The sequence below is a fragment of the Panthera onca genome, chromosome B4 (assembly GCF_046562875.1).
Source record: "Panthera onca isolate mPanOnc1 chromosome B4, mPanOnc1 haplotype 2, whole genome shotgun sequence".
Classification (NCBI taxonomy): Eukaryota; Metazoa; Chordata; class Mammalia; order Carnivora; family Felidae; genus Panthera; species Panthera onca.
In genome coordinates this window covers 135,483,819-135,505,148 of record NC_138345.1, presented here as the reverse complement: position 1 = coordinate 135,505,148, position 21,330 = coordinate 135,483,819, and the positions used below count along the sequence as shown (strand labels likewise).

Genomic DNA, 21,330 nt, shown 5'->3' with positions numbered 1-21,330 from the left:
GTTGGGAGAGTGACTTCCGGTAACACTGTCGCTCAGCGTCTGTCTGCAGCTGGTGCAAGTTGCCGCGTAGATGAACCAGACTGGGTTTGCTGCGCCCCCTCCCCCGTCTGTGGGCCTCAACCTCGGCATCTTACTGCCCGGACCGGCTCACGTTGGTGGTCAGAGGACCCCAATTGGATCGGGGATCGGCGGATCCTGGTGCCACTTTGGTCGAGCCTCCTCCTTCTCTGGGCCTCAGTTTCCCCACCTGGAGGGGTGGGCTTTCTTGAGGAGACAAGTAAAGTGCTGGCTCCAGACGGCCGCAGTCGCGTCGGCTCGGGGGGTCGAGAGGCCGCCACCTCGCGTGGGCGCGCAGACGCTGGGGCCGGCTCATCAAGGCCCCGGGGTTGGCACGAACGGAGTAGACACTGGCCGCGGCCACCTCCCTCGTGCTCGGGAGGGTCTCCCCGGCTTGGGGCCTTTGTACGTGCTGCTCCCAGTAGCTGGGTGACCCTTCCCCTCTCGTCTTCGCCACAGCCAGCGTCTCCAGACGGGCCCGGTCTTCCGTGGCTCGTCCACCCCGGCCCCGCCATTTTCTCAGTCCTTTCCCGCCTTCGGAACACAGCCCACAGGTCTTAGCTTATCTGCGTGTGCTTTTTTTCCTCCCGAAAAACAATGGGAGATTTGAGGGACCAGGTATTCACACCCCCAGGACCTGTGCCCAAGCCTAGCACAGTAGGGGCTCCTCCGGTGTCCATGGGTGCGAATATCACAAACCCTAGAACGCTGGGGAAGGGGTCCCCAAATTCCTGCAGGGAGGAGCCACTCCATCAGCTATACCCGAGGGCTCCATGAACAGCATTTCCTTTCCTTCCTCTCTCTGAAGAACCCCAAACTCCTGGAGAAGCCACAGGCACCCCTGGCCACATCTAACCTCTAAGCTGGGTACGTGGTTGGGTGGGCAATTCTGTCCCCACACTTTAGGGGAGAGCAAGCTGGTGGTCACAGAAGACTTCTTAGAAGAGGTGCCTCTAGGGGTACCTGGGTGGTCAGTCGGTTAAGCGTCCAACTTTGACTCAGGCCTGATCTCATGGTTCGTGAGTTCGAGCCCCGCGTCGGGCTCTGGGCTGACAGCTTGGAGCTCAGAGCCTGCTTCAGATTCTGTGTCTCCCTCTCTCTCTCCAACAATAAATAAGAACATTAAAAAAATGCAAAAAAACAAAAAACAAAAAAGAGGTGCCTCTAGAACGGGTCTAGCCACGGCCCGACCTACCGATTATGCAGTGGATCCCCAGGGCCTTAGGGTCAGGGCACCCACACAGGGCAAGCCCTGGGTCACTCCCAGGTCTCCAAGCTCAGTGGTGCCTGTCTGGGGATGGAGTGTTCTTTGGGTGGAGCGAGGGGTCAGGATGGAACATTCCCAGCGAGGACCTGGGAACTGGGGGATTCTGGGCCTGCCCTGTGAAGCCTGGGGAGGGCCTGACATAGCCCCAAGGGACAACTGACACAGGAGAAGGAGGGGAAATCAGGCCTCAAGACTGTGAAGGGCCAGACCTTACAGAGCTGCAGCCTGGGAGGCCCAGTGGTGGCTGGGAGGGTCCCTTCAGTTGTGAGGGTGGGAGGGGCAGCTGGAGTGGGCAGGACCTGACCAGCCTGGCTGGAAGGTGGGGCGCAGCACGGCTCTGGAGTTGAATGGAGGGCAGGGAAGGCTCCCCAAGCCTAGGCCCTGGAGGGGACAGCAAGGGGAGGCTGGAGAAGATGGGGGCTGAGGGGCTGGAGGCAAGTGGCTCACCCCAGCCCAGCGTTGGCATCTGAGATCGGGGACTGTGGGTGGAGGTGCAGGGAGTCAGAGCACAAGTTCTGGGAGGAGGGCCTGGCGGTCTAGAAAGAGCACTAGGCCTAGGCCTGGGGCAGTCTGAGCCCGCACGGTGGGAAGCCTGGCCCTGGTGCCCCTTCTCCCCTGCCCCCGCACCTATGTGAGTAGCCCCACAGGCTACACGGCCAAACACGGGGAAGGTAGGCAGCCCAATTATAAGAGACTGACAGCCCAAAGGAAATAATCCCTAACAGTAGGTTTCAGGCACCAGGCAGGGCTGAGGAGTAAACCTGATCGTGTTGGGCCTAACTCTGACAGCAGGTGCAGGAAAGAGCCTGCAGGCTGTGTGATCACGCGCAGGTGGCTGGGCGCCCGCCCCGCCCTTTCTCCCCTTGCCCCCCTTTACCCGCCTTGACTCTCCTGCGCGGGGCAAGAGGAGCCCATGCTGCAGACCCCAGAGAGGACCAGAGACCAGCTGGAAACCAACATTTTATTGAGCTCTCCTACCCCTCCCAAATCTATTCCAGCAGATTCTTTGCTGCGGGCATCACAGACACGGGGGTGCGGCCAGCACTCCCCCCGTTGCCCGCCCTGTGACCGACCTGCTAGAGGAAGGACCGGCCACTGCGCGGTGTGGGGCCCGGAGAGCAGGCCCAGCCAGGCCTTGGCGCGGGCAGTTACCCAGTAACGGCCCCAGAGGTATAATGAATTCATTTCTCTTACAAAAAGAAAAAGAAAAAACTAGTATGAAACCTCAGTAGTGTCCCAGCACTCAGAGTTTAAATATAAAAAAAAAAAAAAGGATCATCAGAAAACAGTTAAAAAGACAACAAAACCAACTGAGGCCACCTCCAGGGTGGTGGTCAGGGGGGCGAGGCCAGCCCCGCCCCCGCGCTGAGCAGCAGGGGACAGTCACTGGAGGAGGTGGAGCCCCCAGCCCAGCAGCAACACCAGCAGCAGCAGGGACAGCGCCAGCCCGCGCCCGGAGTTGGGGGACACCTGTGGGACGAAGGGGGAGGGGGAGGGGGAGAGAGGTGAGGACCTCCAGCCTGGAACAGGGGTGCCCATTCCGCAACGCCTCCTACGCCGGCTCCGCGGACACGGGGATGAGCCCCGCGTGGCGGACGGTGGGGTGGGAAGAACGAGCCAGGGAAGGTGGGGGACACAGGAGCGCCCCGCTCCGAACGGGACAGGTCTGGGCCGAGGTGGCCAGAAAGAGAGCACAGGTGGGGTGGGGCAAAGGCCCCCGAGGACAGGGCAGAGGAGGAGAAGCCAGGCCACCCGGGCTGCCAGTCTGCTGGCGACTCGGGCCCCGGAGGAAGGAGGAGGGGTGAGGAGAGGTGCTCAGGGGGAGGAGGCGCCTGCTGGGCAGAGGAGGGAGGAACCAGTCACGTCTGCCCAACGAAGCACGAGGGCAGGCGGGGAAGCCGGCCAACACGCTCCTGAATTCGAGCATGGAGTCCTCAAAGCCAGAGGCCTCTGGGACCGGGCACGAGTAGCGAAGAGGAGAAGCAGGCGAGACAAGACAACAGGGAGTCAGTGGGGCCTGTGGCGCCCCGAGAGGACATGCCCCAGGGAGCGTGTCACCACGTGCAGGAGGGGAAGAAGTCAAGCTCACGAGATCTTACCCTGTTCCTGAGGGTCAGGAAGCCCCAGATCCGTATGTTCTCCCTGAGGTTGGCCAGACCATCCACGAGACTTCTGAGAACACCTCTCAGGCCCGTCTGGTTGTAGGTGAAGGCCAAGCTGGGAGACAAATGGGAGGGGAGGCGGGGCCATTACTGCAGGAACAGGGACAGAGACAGCCTTCATCTCAGGACACCCCTGTGGGGAGCAGAGGGCCCCGTCCCCTCGCATCCACCGCCAGCCTATCCCCCTTCTCCGGGCGGCTCCATGGATGAGGGCCTCTCTCCATGGGCGGTTTCTGGGCCTAAAATTCATCCAGTTTCCTGTTTCCTTCCCCCGCCCTCCCCAGGCCACTGGGGGTTTGGTCTGGTTTCTGGAGCTGGCCCTGTGGAAAACGCTCCTCTGCCCGCAGGCCCAAGGAGGCAGGTCCAGGGGAGCACGTCCTCCGTCCAGAGGATCTTTGTTGTGATGGAGGCCCAGGCTCGCCAACAGAAGGCTGCCTCTCTGGGGACCAAGAAGAAACCACTCTCACTCTGGTCTCAAACACCCCCACCTTGAGAAATTCTGGGAGGTTCTGAGAACCCACAGAGATGCTGGCAGATCGTGAAGGCACAGCGTGCTCAGGACAGATGCCTCCGCGCAGGACGCACAGACAGCCCCCCGGGCACACTCGGCATTCCCCGTCAGCACGTGAGGTCAAGGCCCTTTTGCAAACGTTCGGCCTCCACTCGATGAGGAAGCAGAGAAAGGCACTTGAGTTCCGCTCGTCTGGTGCCCGGGAGCAGGGGCTGCGGGCTCGGGGCTGCCTGGGAGGGGAGCGATTTCCTCCCAGGGCCTGGGGGCGCCGCTCACCTGTACATGGCCATCCCGGGCAGCTCGCCAACGCGGGGCATCATCCACCTCACCTCCATCTCGTCCCCGATGAAGGCCAGCCGCATGGCCACATCGTCGGGGCTGTTGCTGTAGGGAGGGCACAGGGAACAGGGGTGTGGTTGTGCGCTGACCCCACACACCCAGGCCCGCCAGGCACCGGGCCCGGGTTCTTGGGAGGCCAGGGGCAACAGAGCGAGGTGTGGGAGCAGAGAATCTGCCAGCGAGAAAAAGCCAGCGAGGCCCCGTCCGCAGGTGCATTCCCTGACGTGCGGGCCCCTCGAGGGAGGGCAGGGAGCCATTTAGCGCCTGCGTGAACAGTGGGTTGCCCCCCCACCCCCGGCCCCGTTCCAGCCTCCCCCTCCCCTCCAAGGGTAACTCAAGGTTGGAGAGACCACCCAGCGGGGGCTAGGCAGGTTGGGGCCCTGAGCCCCCTGGATCACTGGGACTGGCTTCCTATGAAGCCTCGACTTACCCTCCTCCTAATGGGAGGGGTTCTAGGACCTGCTCCCTGCTTCCCAATCCTCAAACCTCCTGGTGTCCTCATTCCTTTCAGAAAGGAGGGGCTCCCGGGCCCCTACGCTCACTGACTGGAATCGCGGATGGAAAGAGGTGCCCGCGCTCACACCTGATCTCCAAATCCGACACCTTCCGGGCAGTGGGCCGGCTTCAGCCCTGCTCTCGGGGGTCTGCCCGCACACTCCGTCTGGGAACTTCCAGGCAGACAGGCCTCCCTGCGGATCCCGGATCAGCCCCGGCCACCTGCCCAAGTTCCCCCGGGGTCCGTGCTCTCTTATTCCAGCGGTGCTGAAAGGTCGGATGGAGGGTTGAGGGCCCACCTCTATCCCAATACCCTGTGGGACCTCAGCAAAACACTGCCCCAGGCGGAACGTCCCCTGTTGCCATCTACAAGTGGGGCAGGGACAGAAGACGAAGCAGGGTTTCAGGTCCCTCCAGCTCTGAAATCCCAACCAGCCCCAGTGCCCAGGTCCAGGGCCTAACTGAGATTAAGAGAATCAATCCTGAGGCCTAAGGCAGAAGAGAACCATCCAGAAGCCAGGGGCTGATCCTGGGAAGACCCCTTCTTTGCCGCCCTAACAGGAGCCATGTGGGAAGTCGCCTCGGGCGCCATCTGATTTTCTAAAATGTGGAACCAACTCAGAAGGCCGTGAAGAGGCGATCGTGGTCACTGAGGGCCAGGAGACACCCGGCCCTAAAGCCACAGGTCTAAGCCATTTTGGTAGCAGTGCCGAGACCCGTCCCGGGAATATGCTGGATGCTGAGGGCCTCTGAGGGCTGGTTATCAGAGCAGAGCTGCCGGGCCCAGGGCAAGGCCGCCACGACCACACCTAGGGAATTTCCGCTCTGGAGCCCTGCCTAGGGAGCCCACAAGGCCTGCTCTTCTAACCATATCCTGAAAGTCACTGACCAGAAATGGGGGGGTGGGGTGGGGCGCCCAGAGGGTTTCTGGGACCTACCTGTTAGGGGAGGGCCCAGGATCATAGTACTCCACGAGATCGGTCATGCCAGGAACGTCCAGAACTTCCGGGCCATGCTCCTGCAGGAAGGTGCTCAAAAAGACGTTCCTGGAGAGGGATCCTGCGTGAGACATTCCTTCTCTGGGGGAGAGAGACACTGACTGAGTCCCGGTGCGTCTAAGCCAACCGGGACTCTCCCGTCCTCACTTTCCCAGCATGCCTTGCAGTTGGTGGGGAGCACATAACCCAGTTCCGGTCAACGAGGCCTCAGAAGTCTGACGCGGGAGTTGAACGGGAGCGGCCTCAGCCAGGGCGGCTCTTCCCCCTCCCTGCTGCCTTCAACACAGGAGTGAAGGCTGGAGCGGCAGCAGCCATTTTATAACCCAGGGTGCTGAACATTAAGGATACCCAGCGTGCCAAGAATATGCAGAGGAGACAGGGACAGAGCCCGGCTCTCTGATGGCATGACCCAACACTCGCAAAAACACAAGCCACAGCCAGCCCAGCCGTGGAAGAAAAATAAAACCCAGGGCACACGGGTGGCTCAGTCTGTTGAGCGTCTGACTCTTGATTTCGGCTCCTGGTTTCAGCTCAGGTCATGATCTCACGGTTGGTGAGTTCGAGCCCCACGTCGGGCTCTGTGCGGACGGTGGAGAGCCTGCTTCAGATTCTGTCTCCCTTTTGCTCTGCCCCTCCCCCACTTATTCTCTCTCTGTCTCTCTCCCTCTCAAAATAAACATTAAAAATTAAAAGAAAAAAAAAAAAAAGTCCTTAAAAGAAAAAGAAAACTCAACACGTTCAAATCACCATTCACGTATTTAGCACTCCTAGTCCAATTGTGGACTCCCAAGTCGTCGCCGGTGATAGGTAGGATTCTGTGACCCGATTCACCACAATTTACCCCACACTGTACCGAACAGCCGTAGGTCCAGAATATAACGAAGGATGTGGACCCAAAGGACCCGAGTTCAAATCCCAGCTGTGTCACTTAGTAGGTGTGATGCTGCGGGAACGGGCACCAATTGTTATGACCTTTGCACTTCAACCCACTGTCTTACGATAACGGCCTGGGCTTTCCGATTTTTTCCGATTCTTCACGTTAGCCTGCCCTGAGTTGATAGAACCTTCTCGTCATCTCGTCGGATCCCTAACCTTCAAGGCAGGTATTTAGTAAGAGGACACTGGCGGCTTAGAAAAGTTCAGGATTAAGCCAAGAAGAGAGAGAGTGAAGTCTCACTGCTCCCCAGGTCCAGGGTGGACAATGTTCATCCCTGAAGCGGATCCCGCACGCGGGGACCCTCCGGGGACACCGGGTCTACGCCAGAGTGCGCACACAACTTGCTTTCAGCATTAAAGGGTGATGACTGGAAACACAAAGACAGGACACAGGTTCACGGGAGCAGAGAAGAGCGTTTGGGTCCTCCAGGTGTTGAAGGGCGAGTCTAGACAGGTTATTCTCAACACAGCATCCAAAACGCGGTCAGATTTGGGCGCGCTGTGATGTCATCAAGGGCGCAGACAGGTCGTTGAGGGGCTGGGGCACTCCGGCCTTTGAGAAAGGACACCACACAAGAACAGCATTGTTCCAGAGAGACTAGATGCCCAGAATTGGCCTCAAGAGGGCTGCTTCGGTTTCCTAAAGGGAAGCCAGTAGGCTCACGTCTGTTCCAGATGAAAGCCCAGCTTGAAAGGCAGCTGTAGCAGGAGCGAGGGCTGGAGAAATCAGACGTGTAAACACAGCCACAACGGCCACAAAGAGCCCGTGGCCTGACATATGTCACCGCACCTGTCAGGGCAGCACCATCCCCTGTGGGCTGAAAGGAGCCGTCGGGTCAGACCTGGTGGGGGGGGTGCGGGGGTGCTACCACCTGCTGAGGGCACCTGCAGGCCTGAGACCCAGCGACTCCCTCCCACACCATCAGGCCAGCACGCCCCCGACAGGGAGGGTCAGGTGGCATTTCTAAAAACCCAAAACGTTGCTGCCAGCAACCTAGCAGCACAGGCACCGTTCTGAGTGCATAATCCTTATTCATCTGTTCCGGGGAATGCTAGGTAGCAGTTGAAAGCTACGAGGTGTGGGGCACTTGGCTGGCTCAGTCTCTGGGGCATGACTCTTGATACTGGGGTCATGAGTTCAAGCCTGACGCTGGGCATAGAGCTGACTTTAAAAAAAAGAAAGAGGAGCGCCTGGGCGGCTCAGCCGGTGAAGCGTCCGACTCGCGGTTTCCGCTCAGGTCATGATCTCACGGTTCGTGGATATGACATGAACATTCACGTAGGAAACAAAGAGAATCACCTCTTGGAATCACGGAAGAGTTTCAAGGTTGCCAGATACAAGATCAACACACAAAAACCAACAGCAACAAGGCAACCAGAAAATACAGTAGCAAATAAATCTGTATTTGCAGACATAGAAGGCTTGCAGTCAGGAATGAATCGGATTTAAAAAAAATAATGTTTATTTTTGAAGGAGAGACAGAACACGAGTGGGGGAGGGGCACAGAGAGAGGGAGACACAGAATCCGAAGCAGGCTCCAGGCTCCGAGCTGTCAGCACAGAGCCTGACGCGGGGCTTGAACCCACGAACCGTGAGATCATGACCTGAGTTGAAGTTGGACGCTTAACTCACGGAGCCACCCAAGCACCCCAGGAATGAATCTGATTTTTTTAAACATGACTGGGGCGCCTGGATGGCTCAGTCGGTTGAGCATCCAACTTTGGCTCGGATCATGATCTCGCGATCCGTGAGTTCGAGCCCCGCGTCAAGCTCTGTGCTGACAGCTCAGAGCCTGCTTCGGATTCTGTCTGTCTGCCCCTCCCCTACTCACTCACTTTCTCTCTCTCAAATATAAAAGTTAAAAAAAAAAAAAAAAGACTTAAAAACAATTCTAAAAAATTTTAAATCCTTAAAGCTTTTATGGAGAAAAATGTAAGGGGCACCTGGGTGGTTCAACTGGTTAAGTGTCTGACTCTTGGTTCAGCTCAGGCCATGAACTTGCTGTTTGTGGGTTCAAGCCCCACACTGGGCTCTGTGCTGACAGTGCACAGCCTGCTTGGAATTCTCTCTCCCCCTCTCCCGCTCACTCACTCAGTCTCTCAAAATAAACTTTTAAAAAAATTTTTAAAAAGAAAAACGTATCAAACTTCTGCAAAGGGCATGAAGGACCCAGAGAGAGACAACTCTCACAGCTGAGCTATTTTAACACCGCACAGAGTCTGAGGACTGAGTACACCCTTCGGCTTGCACTGGGGTGGCATTTAAGGAATTGTGACCAGGGCCTCTGGCTGCCCCCAGGCCCCAGGGAGCTTGGTGTCTATGCAAATGGCAATCCCCCAAGAAAAGCAGCCCCAGCCCTCATTTGCATCCGCCCCCAGCAGCCCTTACCCTCAACACCACACCCCAGCAGGGGGCCTGCTCTCTCCCCAGAGGCTGCGGTGTGTTCCCATGGAAAGCCCTGCCTCCCCGCAGCCAAGGGGCCACTACGGGACTTTGGTGGGTGGGCACGTAGCCTGAGCCTCCCCTTCATCCACTGTCCCAGCATCCATCCGCCTCCAGCAGACCCTCCCAGGATCCCTGGGCACCAAATGGGAATGGGGCCCCTGAGCCCTGCAGGAGCATGTGCCTGACCAGGGACAGTGACCACAAGCACCCCAGCTGGCAGGGGTGGGGCGGGCGGGTAGGGGGGAGGTGGAGGCCTGCGTCTCACTAGCTCCAGGGCTGTGTGTGCGGTGGGGTGGGATGGCCCCAGCAGACTGAACTGTTTGGGGGCAGGGTCTGCACCGTCCCCTCCTAAGGGTCCCCCGAGCCCACCAGACTGACCTCCAGTCTGAGCTGACCGGGGACAGACACCGGGGACAGGCTCCCCTCTCCAGGTCTGTGCTTGCTCACTGGAGCTAAGCTTCCAGCATGGGACCCTCTGGACAGGTGGGGGGAGTCTTGGGTGAACCTCCTAACCCCAGTGCTCACTTGCTCGGGCAAGGCCTTCAGTTTCTTCATCTATCAGTTGGGGATTAATGACCCCAAACTAATAGGGTTCATTTTCCAGGCAAGAAGCAGCACAAACTGCCTACGATAATCCAGACTGATGTCTGAGCACCTACTTCTGTCGGGCCCCGACTTGGCCCTGACTTAAGCCCTGTGCAAGGATTCTCATGAAATGCTCACCCAGCCAGGCCTGGGTGGGCCTTAGGGCTATAGATCTGAGGGGGAGAAATCAGAGTGTGGTCAGGGAGGTGGGAGCCATGGTCCCTGAAGCAGTCCCACCGCCCCAGGGGAGCCCAGAGCTGGTCACCTCCCGCCCGGCTCTTCTGTAGATGCCCAGCCGGCCTCCAGTCTCCACCAGAATCTCTCCAATCTGATCTCCGTGCAGCAGCCTCAGATCTGACCCGGCCACCGCTCCACTCGGCTCCCCAGTCCCCTTGGGAGCTGTGGCACGCGGCTATCAGGGCCCTCTCTTCTCCCCCTGGCCACCTCACCAGCCCCAGCACTGCCAATCCAACCTTGGCCAAGGCTCCCACACACTTAAGACCACGTGCTTCCGTGAACCACGCTCTGCCGAGAGCTCAGCCCCCGGCACTGCCTTCCTAGGTCCTCTGAACCAGGCTAGGGGGGTGCTCAGGGAGCTCAGGCAGCCCCTGTCCCTGGTCCCTTCTATCTCCAACCGACCACACTGAGTTGCTGTTTCTTCCTCTTTGGGGGTTTAGAGCATGGACTCTCTGTGCCTCCAGCTTCTCCCCCTTCTAAATGAGGATACTTGGGGCGCCTGGGTGGCTCTGCCGGTTAAGCCTCCGACTCCAGCTCAGGTCATGGTCTCGTGGTTTGTGGGTTCGAGCCCCGTGTCAGGCTCTGTGCTGACAGCTTCAGATTCTGTGTGTGTGTGTGTGTGTGTGTGTGTGTGTGTGTGTGTGTGTGTGTCTGACCCTCCCTCGCTCATGCTCTCTCTCAAACTAAATAAAACATTTTAAAAAAATTTTAATCAAAAAATAACAACCGAGAAATTAAAGAGTAATGTTAATGTCCCGACACCAACACCACGTAAGGTGACAAACCCGGCGCTTGCCATCGTCACTGATCTCTGGCTTCCGGCACACGGCACAGAGCACGTTTGTCACATGACCAAACAACGGCCGTTACTGAGGTCACTGGTGGCCCAGGGGCCTGGACTGCTTTTAAGCATCTATTTTTCTTCCAGCAGATTTGCAAAAAGGCAGGCGCACCTAGCCATGCGTCCCCACCCAGGCTGCAGCCCACACGCTCACCCTCCTACACATCCCGTGGAAACACCAGCCAGGAGCGCTCTTTTACTGGCAGAGCTGGGGATGCCAATCTCGCCTCTGGGCAGAAGAGTGCAGCCCACACAGCCACAAGGACACCTGCGGGGCTTGGGAGATGGTGAGGGGCGGGCTCTGGACCCAGCAGCCTGCGGTTTCCTGAGTCTCCCCAAGCCTAGCCTTGCCATGTGTCCCTGCATGCCTTGGAACAGGTGGCCACACCCCTGGAGCCCCACCAATTCCCACAGGTCACTGGAGTCCTGGGTACGGGGCCAGTGGCTGCGGGGTGGACCCAGCCGAGAAACCGTGGGTCCTCAGTTCAGTATTTTTCCATCGGGGCTTCCCACCCACACCCGACCCAATCCCCAGCCCTGCCGCTGCCCACGACGAGGGTGGGGTCCTGGTTTACAGAGCACCCAGCGCTCAAAGCATCAGGTGCTCGCTCAAGCATTAAAGCCCTGACCTCAGCCGAGACAGACCCAGGTTCCTTCCATTCCCAGTTCTGCCACCGCTGTGTGACCAGGACCAGTCACCTGATTCTGAGCCTAGCTCAGAGAGGGCTCTTCTGCATGGATATAGCACAGCCTCCAGAGCAAAGAGTAAGATTAACAGATACAGCTGTTGCCCCCTTTCTGCCCCGCAGCAGGGGCTCCAAAGCTGGTTAAGGAATCAACAAACCCAGGAGAGTGGGAGATTAGTATCTACCAAAGTAGCAAATGCACAGAACCTTTGGTTTCTAGGACTGTTCCTGTACAGACCCCTGCATGTACCCGGCAGCCTTGAAAAACATAAGCAACCAACCTGTGAGCGCTGATGTGCCAGGATCTTGAAAGCACATGGCTACATGCACACAGCAGGGAACAGAACAGCTCGTAACTGTAACTGTATTGCCCAGCGTGTGTAAACAATAAAGGACATAAACAAACACTTCTATCTGCACAGATCATCTCCTGAAAGAGGCAAGGAGATTAGTGAAGAGGGGAAGGGGTCGCTCTGGGACAGACCAGGGGCAGGGAAGGGGACTGAATCTTTTTAACTGTACGCTTTTGTGTTCTCGAACCTTTACTATCACCCACGTGTTGTGATCGTAGATTCAAAAAAATAAAGCAAAAACTGTTCTGGGGTTAACAGCTGGAATGTTTCGGAAATGGAAATAATTTGCCTTAAAGGTCTATTTCAGGAATCAAGTCGCCAACCCACCCTCCCCACCTGGTGGGGGAAGTCTGGCCTCCAGCCTCCACCCTTAGGAACCTGCAGATGCCCAAAACCGCTCCTCTGAGGCAGGCAGGGCTCACTTCCCTTGAGTGATGGAGAAATTAACTGGGGGGGGGGGGGGGGGGGGGGGGGGGACAGGGAGCAGCGAGAGAAAAAGGAGAGAGAAGGAAGGAGGCAGAAAGGGGTTTCAGGTAGAAAGACAAGTTGGAAATTCACCCCTGGAGGGTTGTGGGAGTTGTTCGGTGATCTGGAAAGTGGCAGCTTGGAATGGGCCCCGGGAGCCACAGCCCCGCAGCCCTCCACCCCCGGAACCCCAGCGCAGATGCTGGCCTGACCCACTTGAACCCAGGTGGCCCATCTCGGCTTGGCCTCTGTGGCCTCGGGCAAGGACTGTCCTCTCTGGGCCTGCTGCTAAGGGCTCTCGGGGATCCCACGTCCTTCTTTTGTGCAGCTGCTGAGTCCAGCCTCCCTCAGGAGGAGGTGTCTGCCCCACTTCACAGACGGGGGATCAGGAAGGTTGAGAACGGAAATTCAGAGCCTCTCGGCCACCCAGTCATGCTCCCCACCCCCGGGCTCCAAAAATACATCGGCCTAGCAACGCAGGTTGACGATACTAGAAAAAGGAAGGCAGCTTTGACAATTACGAGAAAAAAAAGCCTTGCTGGGGCCTGAAACGCCAGGTAAGTTTCCCCACTGAACAGTGACGCAACGGACATGCTGGGGCCGTGTGTAGGGCCCAGTCACGGCCCGATACATCGTGAGCATCGTGCCTTCTGAGCACACGAGCGGGGAGGCTGGCATGACGGCGAACGTAAACCACGCGTGTGCAGTGTTCGGCATCAGGCACTTTACAGGCCTGACCCCTCCGGGAGGCTGAGGAACATCACCCACCACTCAGATGAGGTTTAGAACTGGGAAGGGCTTGTCCCGCACCCGAGGCGAGGGCGGGAGCCGCATTAAACCTGGCCTCCAACTCGAGAGACACTTTCTTGGCCCCTGCAGCTGGCTTAGGTCAAAGTCAGGCGGGAGTCTGCTCAGGCTTGATTCAACCGCAGGTCCCCGGAGCCCCAAGCTGGGCCCGATTCGGTACGCTCAGGAATGTTTGCTAGTGGAAATGATGCAAAACCAGTGCCCCCTCCCCACCCCCCCACCATCCCATCCACACCGGGTCAGGTCAGCCACCACGAAAATGGAAAGAGGTGGGTCGGCGTAGCAACAGGGAAAGAAGTCATGGCAAGATGAGGATCCTCTGTGATGCATTTATGCAAATACCCACGTCTCACTGCTTCTGTTCATTACCTATTTTGCAACTGGCTTTACCCCGGTTTGCTGTGCTCTGGATGTGTGTCCACTCCCAAGTTCAGACGTTGAAAACCTAACGCAGAGGGTGATAGTATCAGGAGGCGGGGTCTTTGAGAGGCAATTAGATCAGGCAGGCTCCACTAATGGGATTAGTGTTCTTTTTTCATGTTTACGTATTTATTTTGAGAGAGAGCTTGCACATGCACCAAGGGGGGGGGGGGGGGGGTCACAGAGAGAGAATCCCCAGCAAGCTCTATCCTGTTAGCATGGGGCTCGAACCCAGGAACCATGAGATCGTGACCTGAGCTGAAACCAAGAGTGGGATGCTTTCGACTTCAGGTCAGGTCATGATCTCACAGTTTGTGAGTTCAAGCCCCACATCGGGCTCTGTGCTGACAGCTCAGAGCCTGCTTCGGATTCTGTGTCTGTCCCTCTTTCTCTGTCCCACCCCCAGTTGTGCTATCTCAAATATTAAAAAAAAAAAAAAAAAGTCAGACGCTTAACCGACGACAGAGCCACCCCGGCACCCCAGGATCAGTGTTCTTCTAAAAGAGGCCCAGGAAAGCTCCCTTCCGGTCCCCCAGTTCCCCACTCAAGGATACAGGAAGTCTGTGGCACCCTGACCTTGGATTTCCAGTCTCCAGAACCGTGAGAAATAAATTTGTGGTTTATAAACTACCCAGGCTGTGGTGTTTTGTTATAACACACAGTTCAATAGAGTGAACAGAAAGCAGGTGTGGAAACAGGGCAAGGAGAACCCAAGGGATCCCAAAGTCCTCCTTGGTATCCAAAAGGGGACCCAAGTGGATCCCTGTGCTTTTCCATCACCATTAGAAAGGACAGGGTGCCGGGGCGCCTGGATGGCTCAGTCGGTTAAGCGTCCGACTTCAGCTCAGGTCACGATCTCACGGTCCGTGAGTTCGAGCCCCGCGTCGGGCTCTGGGCTGATGGCTCAGAGCCTGGAGCCTGCTTCGGATTCTGTGTCTCCCTCTCTCTCTGCCCCTCCCCCGTTCATGCTCTGTCTCTCCCTGTCTCAAAAATAAATAAACGTTAAAAAAAAATTAAAAAAAAAAAAAAAAGAAAGGACAGGGTGCCAAGATACTACCTGGGCCTGCAGTTTTTAAGTTTAAAAAGCATGTATTTAAAATGAGTTCTGGCGCTGGTGGGGGTGCCTGGCTGGATCGGTCAGTGGAGCATGTGACTCTTGATCTTGGGGTTGTGAGTTCAAGCCCCACACTGGGTGTAGAGATTACTTAAAATATAAAATCTTTTTTAAAAATAAAAATAAAATCTTTAGGGGCGCCTGAGTGGCTCAGTCTAACCATTGGCTTTGATGACCTCACCGTTTAGGAGTTCGAACCCTGCATTGGGCTCCGGCTGCCTGCTTCTGATCCTTGGTCTTTCTCTCTCTGCCCCTCCCCTGCTCTCTCTTGATCTCAAAATATAAACATGAAAAATAAATAAACAAATAAAATCGTTAAAGAAGCATTAACTAATTACAATAAGTTCTTACCATGTGTTTAAAAGGAGTCAAAGACAGTGCCCTGCTAGGCCTGAGGTCTGAAGGGCCCAGGGAGAGAGACACAGCCCTCAGGGATCCTTTCTTCCAGAGTTTTGGGTGTTCCCTCAGTGTAAAAGAGTTTTAATTACTCCCCGAATCCTGGTCAGTAGTTTTGGGGACCCCCATTTCCTCCCTAGGACAAAGTCCTCAGGTCCCCAGAGGCCAGCCACCCTGGCTGGCCCTTTTGAACCCTCAACCTGACTTTCTGGCCTCCTTCTGCCTCCCCCAGGCTGGCATGGGGGGGGGGGGGGGGGGAGGATGCCTGCTTCTTCTTTCAGACCCAGCCCAGAGCCTACCTCCTCTCTGCCCTCCCCAAGACAGAATTAACTGCTCCTCACCTGAGTTATCCCAGCACCTTGGGCAAACAGACCTGGATTGGGCACCTAGCCCATTGATAGTCTCATTAAATGTTTACCTGTCTGTCTGCCCCAGTTCAGAGCAGGGACCTAGTGAACAGGGACAATGAGGGGGCAGGGGAGGCAGGTAATAGACTGTAAAACCGATGGAGGGACAGATCACAGGGACAGGCAATTCCTGGCTAGGAGACCCTCACCTTTTGAGAGCCCAGTAGGAAGGGCAGTTGTTGAGAAGGAGGCGGAGGCTGCGTGCGTTGTATACAGTCAGTGCTCACTAATGAGAAACTATCACGAACCTGGGACCCGGGGCTCGGGAGAGGTGCATACTGTGCTAACCACCTCCCAGTCAGAGCTGGGATTTTCCTGATGCGTCACCGTCTGCGTGTGGGCAATCGGCAGATCTGTGCCCTCCCCTTCTGAACTCTGCCTCTTCTGAGCTCCAAGCCACAGGCACACAAGTGCCAACTTGGGGTGGGGGTGGGGGGGCCGGAACTCGCCATCCTAAAACTTCATGTCACAGTGACGCCCCCCCAAGTAGCCAGACAGGTTGCTCTTGGCTCTTAAGCTTGCACTTTCCTCTCAGTCCGGGTGACAAGGTACCTTCTCCCACCTCCAGAAAAACAGGTTTACCGTGCGCTGCCCGGCAAGGCCCGGTGGGTGTTTTGTATTGTCACATCCTAATATTGACACTACGAAAATCAGCTGCCCACCCAGCCCCGGCCTCGCTCCCGCCGGCCTCGGTGCCAACAAGGAACTGGGGGCCGTGGCCTTATTTGCTTACATTCTGTATGTCTCCCGGGGCCTGGCCCCGGCCAACCAGCGGCAGGACAAAAAGTTGAGGGAGTGGCTGCCTGTGTCCACTCCGGACCCGCTGCAGGCTTCCTGGCCGCGACCCACAATAAAACCCGAGCGTGCCGGGAACTTCCTTGAAACCTCTTGGAATTGTTCTGAGCAGGGAGAACAAACAGCCAGACTCTCGTGGGATCCACTAGGTTGGAGGCAAGGGGAAGCAAGAAGCCATTAATTGTCTACAAACTTAATAGGGTTCGCTAAAAACAGGATGCTTTCCAGGGAGAGGGGAAAATACCTCGGGGGTCAGCTTCAAGGCTCACCAGCGGATGGAGCCATCCCCCAGCAGCCCCTTCCATATGTTAGAGGGCCGATCGGAAGAGAACTGAACTGGGCTGACACTGCTCGCTGGTTTCTTTGCAGCTCCGTGAACCCAGCTTTCATACCCACCTAATAGCACTTAAGATACGGGGGCGCCTGGGTGGCTCAGTGGGTTAAGCGGCCCACTTCGGCTCAGGGCATGATCGCGCAGTCCGTGAGTTCGAGCCCCGCGTCGGGCTCTGTGCTGACGGCTCGCAGCCTGGAGCCCGCTTCGGATTCTGTGTCTCCCTCTGTCTCTGTCCCTCCCCCGCTCATGCTCGCTCTCAAAACTGAATAAACGTTAAAAAAAAAAAAACAAAACAAAACAAAAAAAAAAACTTAGGATAATTAACACGCATACAACCCTCCATCCAGCTTCTTCCCAGCATGCCCAGGCTGTGCGCTGCTGGGGATACTCCACTAAGGGTGACATTTGGTCCTCCTGTTCTCATGGAGCTGCAGGCCAGTGTCACTAAGCACAGAAGGGTAGCACAATCTCTTTAGTGTCCCGAGAAAATGTAAACTGGGGTCCTTGCTCAGAGGCACTGGCAGAAAGAGAGGAAGGGCTGCGCCTTTGATGAGGTAATCAGGAAAGACTGCTCAGAGGAGGCAGCATGGAACCGAGATAGGGAAGAGATGACGAGTCTGATACCCACATGCCCCCAGGGACTGAGCTAAGTCTATCATCACTCCTTTTGTTTCAGGCCTCTCGCCATCCCATAGAGGGCCTCACAGGATCCCTGGTGCTTGCAGAAACATCCTTGTCGAGGTAGTTCCCACCAAAAAAAGCGGGGGGGAAAAAAGTTACCTGGCAGCCATCTTAGAAGGTTGACGAAACAGGTTTCTTGCCCAGAGGGCGTTCTGAGGCCCTGGCTGAAAGCCCACACCCTGGAAGCCAGTCTCCCCAGATGCTTTAGACACTTTAAACCAAAAACAGGCAAAAATAAACTTGTACCGCGTAAGGTTGGTAAAGCTCAAGCGGCCACAGCCAAAGCCATCAGTGACAGCCCTGTGACCTTGAGGCTAAAATGGTGGGAAATCCCCCAAATCCTGGAGCGGGAAGGGAAGGGTGGTAAAAGCTGAAGCCACGGGCAAGAGGGGCAGCACCAGCCAGGTGCTAAAGCTGGGATCCAGACCCAGCTACAGCCTCAGACAGACCATTTAAAGAGCCAGTGCAAAAACCACACTAGTAAACTCCTACGATGTGCCACTCCGAAGAATCACCCCAAAGGCACGCCCAAGATAAGTGGAAATAAGGTTGAAGTGTTCACTCTAAGGGAGGCCACTGACAGCCACCATCACTTGGGTGGGCGTTCCCCACACCTGGTGGGAAGCCTCGCAGACCCATTTCACAGAACGGGCAATCTGAGGCTCAGAAGGCCGAGGGGCCCGTCTAAGACAGACACCGTTGGAAAGTGGCCGGGTGGCGAGTTCTGGCGGGGCTTCCAGACGACGGCTCTGGGCTTTCTGGCTTGACGGCTCGCAGGCCGCCTCCTGGAACCAACTCTCCATGCGCAAACGAGGCCAGCACAGAACTCCCCGTGCGCCCCCCTCCTCGCGCGGGAAGGAGAAAGCTGATAAGCCTCCCTTCCTGGGGAGCTGGAGCGCAGCTCAAAGACGACCCGCTCCAGGGCCCGGCCACGGTAGGTGCTGGGGAAAGTGTTACAACTGCAGCCGCAGCAACAACGTCCCGCCCCCGCTGCCCCCCCCCCCCGGGGTGGCTCCTGCCAGCGAAAATTACAGTAACGATTAACGGTTTTACAAAGCGGTTTCGCGCCCAGGAGGCCGGGGCTCGTAGCGAAAGCGAACCAAGGCCGGCGCAAACCACCCCCCCCACACACACACCCCAAGCGTCCCCGGCCTTGTTTTGGCCGCGCGGGGCTGGCGGCGGGACCCCTCCGGGCCACCGGCTGGACCGCGCCCGCGGCCCCTCCAGCGGGTCTGCGACGCCGGCGGGCGCACCTGTGCAGGCGGAGGGCAGGTGCCGGGCGGCGGCCGCGCCCCCGCTCCGCGCGCAGTTCCTGTTCCGGACTTCCCCGCGGCCACAATAAAGCCCTTCTCCGGCCCCTGGCAGGTGCGCGGCGACTCGGGGCGACTCGGGGCGCCCCGGGTCCCGGCGGGGGCCACCGCCCGACGCCATCTTCCCGGACTCCGGGTGGACACCGGGCCGTGCGGCCGGGGGCTGGCGGTCCCGCGCTCCGGCCCGGTTCGCGGGCGGTGGGAGCCGGGCCCCGGGAGGCCGAGCCGGTGGGCGGTGCGGGGCGACGGGGTATCCGGCCCTCGGGGCGGGGCGCGGGGGAGGAGGCGCCCCATTGCACGGAGGCGGAGACTGAGGCCCGCGCGGGCTGCGGCTGGTACAGTCGCCGGCGGGGGCCTGGAGACCCCGCCAGAGAGGGTGCGTTACGCAGCCAGCGTCCCGAAAGTGACACACCGACAGCTGCCCGGGACGGAAAATTCCTGGGCACAGGTCCCCCACCTTCCAGCCGCTCTCTGAGCGCTCACCTGCCGGGCTCGGGCTTGGCGCGGGGGGCGCAGGGCAGAGGGGCTGGGGCCACAGCCGGGGCGGCAGGGCTCGGACTCACCTCGAGTCGGAGGCGGCGGCGGCGGCGGCGGCGGCGTCCGGAGCGCTCGGGCCGGGAAGCGTATTGTCTGCGGCCGCCCCGGCGCGCGAGCGTATAAACCGCCGGGCCCCGCCCCGGCCCGCCCCCGGGGCCGCCTCTCCCGTCGAGGAGCTCGGAACCCGGGACCCGGGTCCCAGTGGTAACAGAGCTGCTACAAGTGTGATGTTTACTTGTTTGCTGCCTGCCCGCGGCCGTCCGCAAGCTTGTTTGGCGCGTGCGCCGGTTCCCCGGACGGCGGTGCGCACAGCGGGCCCCGGGGAGGATTCGTGGGCCAATCCGCTGGCTGAATTTGGGTGTTATGACCCAGGATCCTTGCAGGGATGGTCGCGCTTCGCCCTCCACGCGGTCCTAAGCGCTCGGTGCTGCTTTTTCGTGCCCATTTTACCAATGAGGAAACTGAGGCTTAGAGAGGACCAAACGACTGGCTAAAGGGCAGTGGAAATCCTGAAATATACATGCTTTCCGTGCTAGCAGTTTCGGGAGTTGGGTTTTGGTTTGCTTCTCTCAATTTTCTTCATTGTGGTAAAATACACATAACAGAATTGGCCATGTTGACCATTTTTAAGTGCACTGTTCAGTGGTATTAAATACATTCATAGTGTCCAGCGATCACCATCACCCATCTTGTAAAAGAAGCTCTAGACCCATTAAAAACTCCCCTTTCCGGGCTGGCTCAGTGGGCAGACCTAGGGACTCCTGCTCTCCGGGTCCACGGTTCGAGCGCCGCTCTGGGTACAGAGATTGCTTACCAAACAACAAAAACTTCCCCATTCCCTCTTCCCCCAGGCTCTGGGACCCACTTGGAATTAGGTATTTTTGAACCTGTTTCACAAATATGAAAACTAAGACCGGTAGAAATAGCATCAGCAGCATCCAAGGCTGGGCCTTCCCACCCCACTCCTACCTGCACCATGGCGGCACCCCCCATTCCCCTGCTGCCTTCCAAATGGGAGCAGCCGGCCCTGCCCTGGGGCTCCTGGGCCGGGGAGAAATGGGGGTGGGGGGGCAAAGCCCCTATTGAGGGAGGAGAATCTGAAAGGTTCTAAGTAGGGTGGGACTCAGCCCTGGGGCCGGTTAGGGAGGGGTAGGACCCATCCCAGAACTGCAGCACAGGAGGGTGATGGAGGCAGAGAAAGGCAGAGGTCGGGCCAGGATTACAAAGTAACCGCTTTTCCAAGAACACAACAACAAGGCTTGTTTACGAGTCTCTGAAGGCAGAACTGCGGGTCCAGGGGAGCTCCCCTCCCCCCCTGGTTCTGCCGTTTGCTACCGTTGGGGCCCCCTGACCCCTTCCTCCCACTTCTGGAGTGACAGGCAGTGATGCCCACTTTTCCTTCAGTGTTATCAGTGAAATGGGCTGACCCCACCCCACACCGGGCAGGGCTATAGGGAGGATGGGAGGAGATAATGATCTGTGACCACCAACAGATAATCCTTAGTAAACAACAGAGCTCAAGCTTCAGGGGCCCCTCTCTGGGGGCTCTTCGGGCCTCTTACATTTTGTAATCCTCTGAGGACCCCCAAATCCCATCACCTGTAAACCCCACAAAGACTGGATCATCCCAACCTTCTCTGAGAGCCACAGGCTACCTTGCAGGAGTGAGGAGGCCTATAAAATAGGGGCCCCTCTCCAAATGCCTCACTCAGAAGGAAAGTAATGACACAGAGGCTGGTGGGCCAAAAAGATCCGATGTGCCGGAGAATACCTCCAGAGGGGCTTCGAGGCTGAAGGTGCAGAGGCCAGGCACATAGTAGGTGTTGAACAAACATTAGTGGAACGGATGGAGGAGGAAGGACAGAGGAGGGATAAGTATCCCCGAGGGAGGGGTATGTAAAAATATTTGCTTTGCAAGGTCCTAAAACAATATGCTGAGCCAATAGATGAGAAGGAGACAAAAGCTTTTGAATAAGAACTGGGCCTGTAGAGGGACTCCTGGGCGGCTCTGTGGGTTAGGCTTCCCACTTCAGCTCAGGTCATGATCTCCTGGTTGGCGAGTTCGAGCCCAGCGCCTAGCCCTGCGTGTCAGGCTCTGCGCTAACAGCTTTGAGCCTGCTTTGGAGTCTGTGTCTCCCTCTTTCTCTGCTC

At 57.7% G+C, this 21,330-nt stretch overlaps 1 protein-coding gene across 2 annotated transcripts; it reads right to left on the bottom strand.

The window, feature by feature from the left end:
- Positions 1–2,271: 2,271 nt before the first annotated feature.
- BIK (BCL2 interacting killer) lies at positions 2,272–19,407 on the bottom strand. Of its 2 annotated transcripts, none has more exons than XM_060656150.3 (5): positions 19,206–19,407; positions 5,770–5,910; positions 4,274–4,381; positions 3,424–3,541; positions 2,272–2,794 (listed from the first exon to the last, which is right to left on the bottom strand). In XM_060656150.3, exons 2-5 carry the CDS (start codon positions 5,901–5,903, stop codon positions 2,708–2,710), a joined length of 447 nt encoding a protein of 148 aa, XP_060512133.1. In that variant the 5' UTR covers positions 5,904–5,910; positions 19,206–19,407; the 3' UTR covers positions 2,272–2,707. The 2 variants fall into 2 exon arrangements, with proteins under 2 accessions (XP_060512133.1, XP_060512132.1); XM_060656149.3 differs by lacking the exon at positions 19,206–19,407 and adding an exon at positions 19,126–19,146.
- Positions 19,408–21,330: the final 1,923 nt, after the last annotated feature.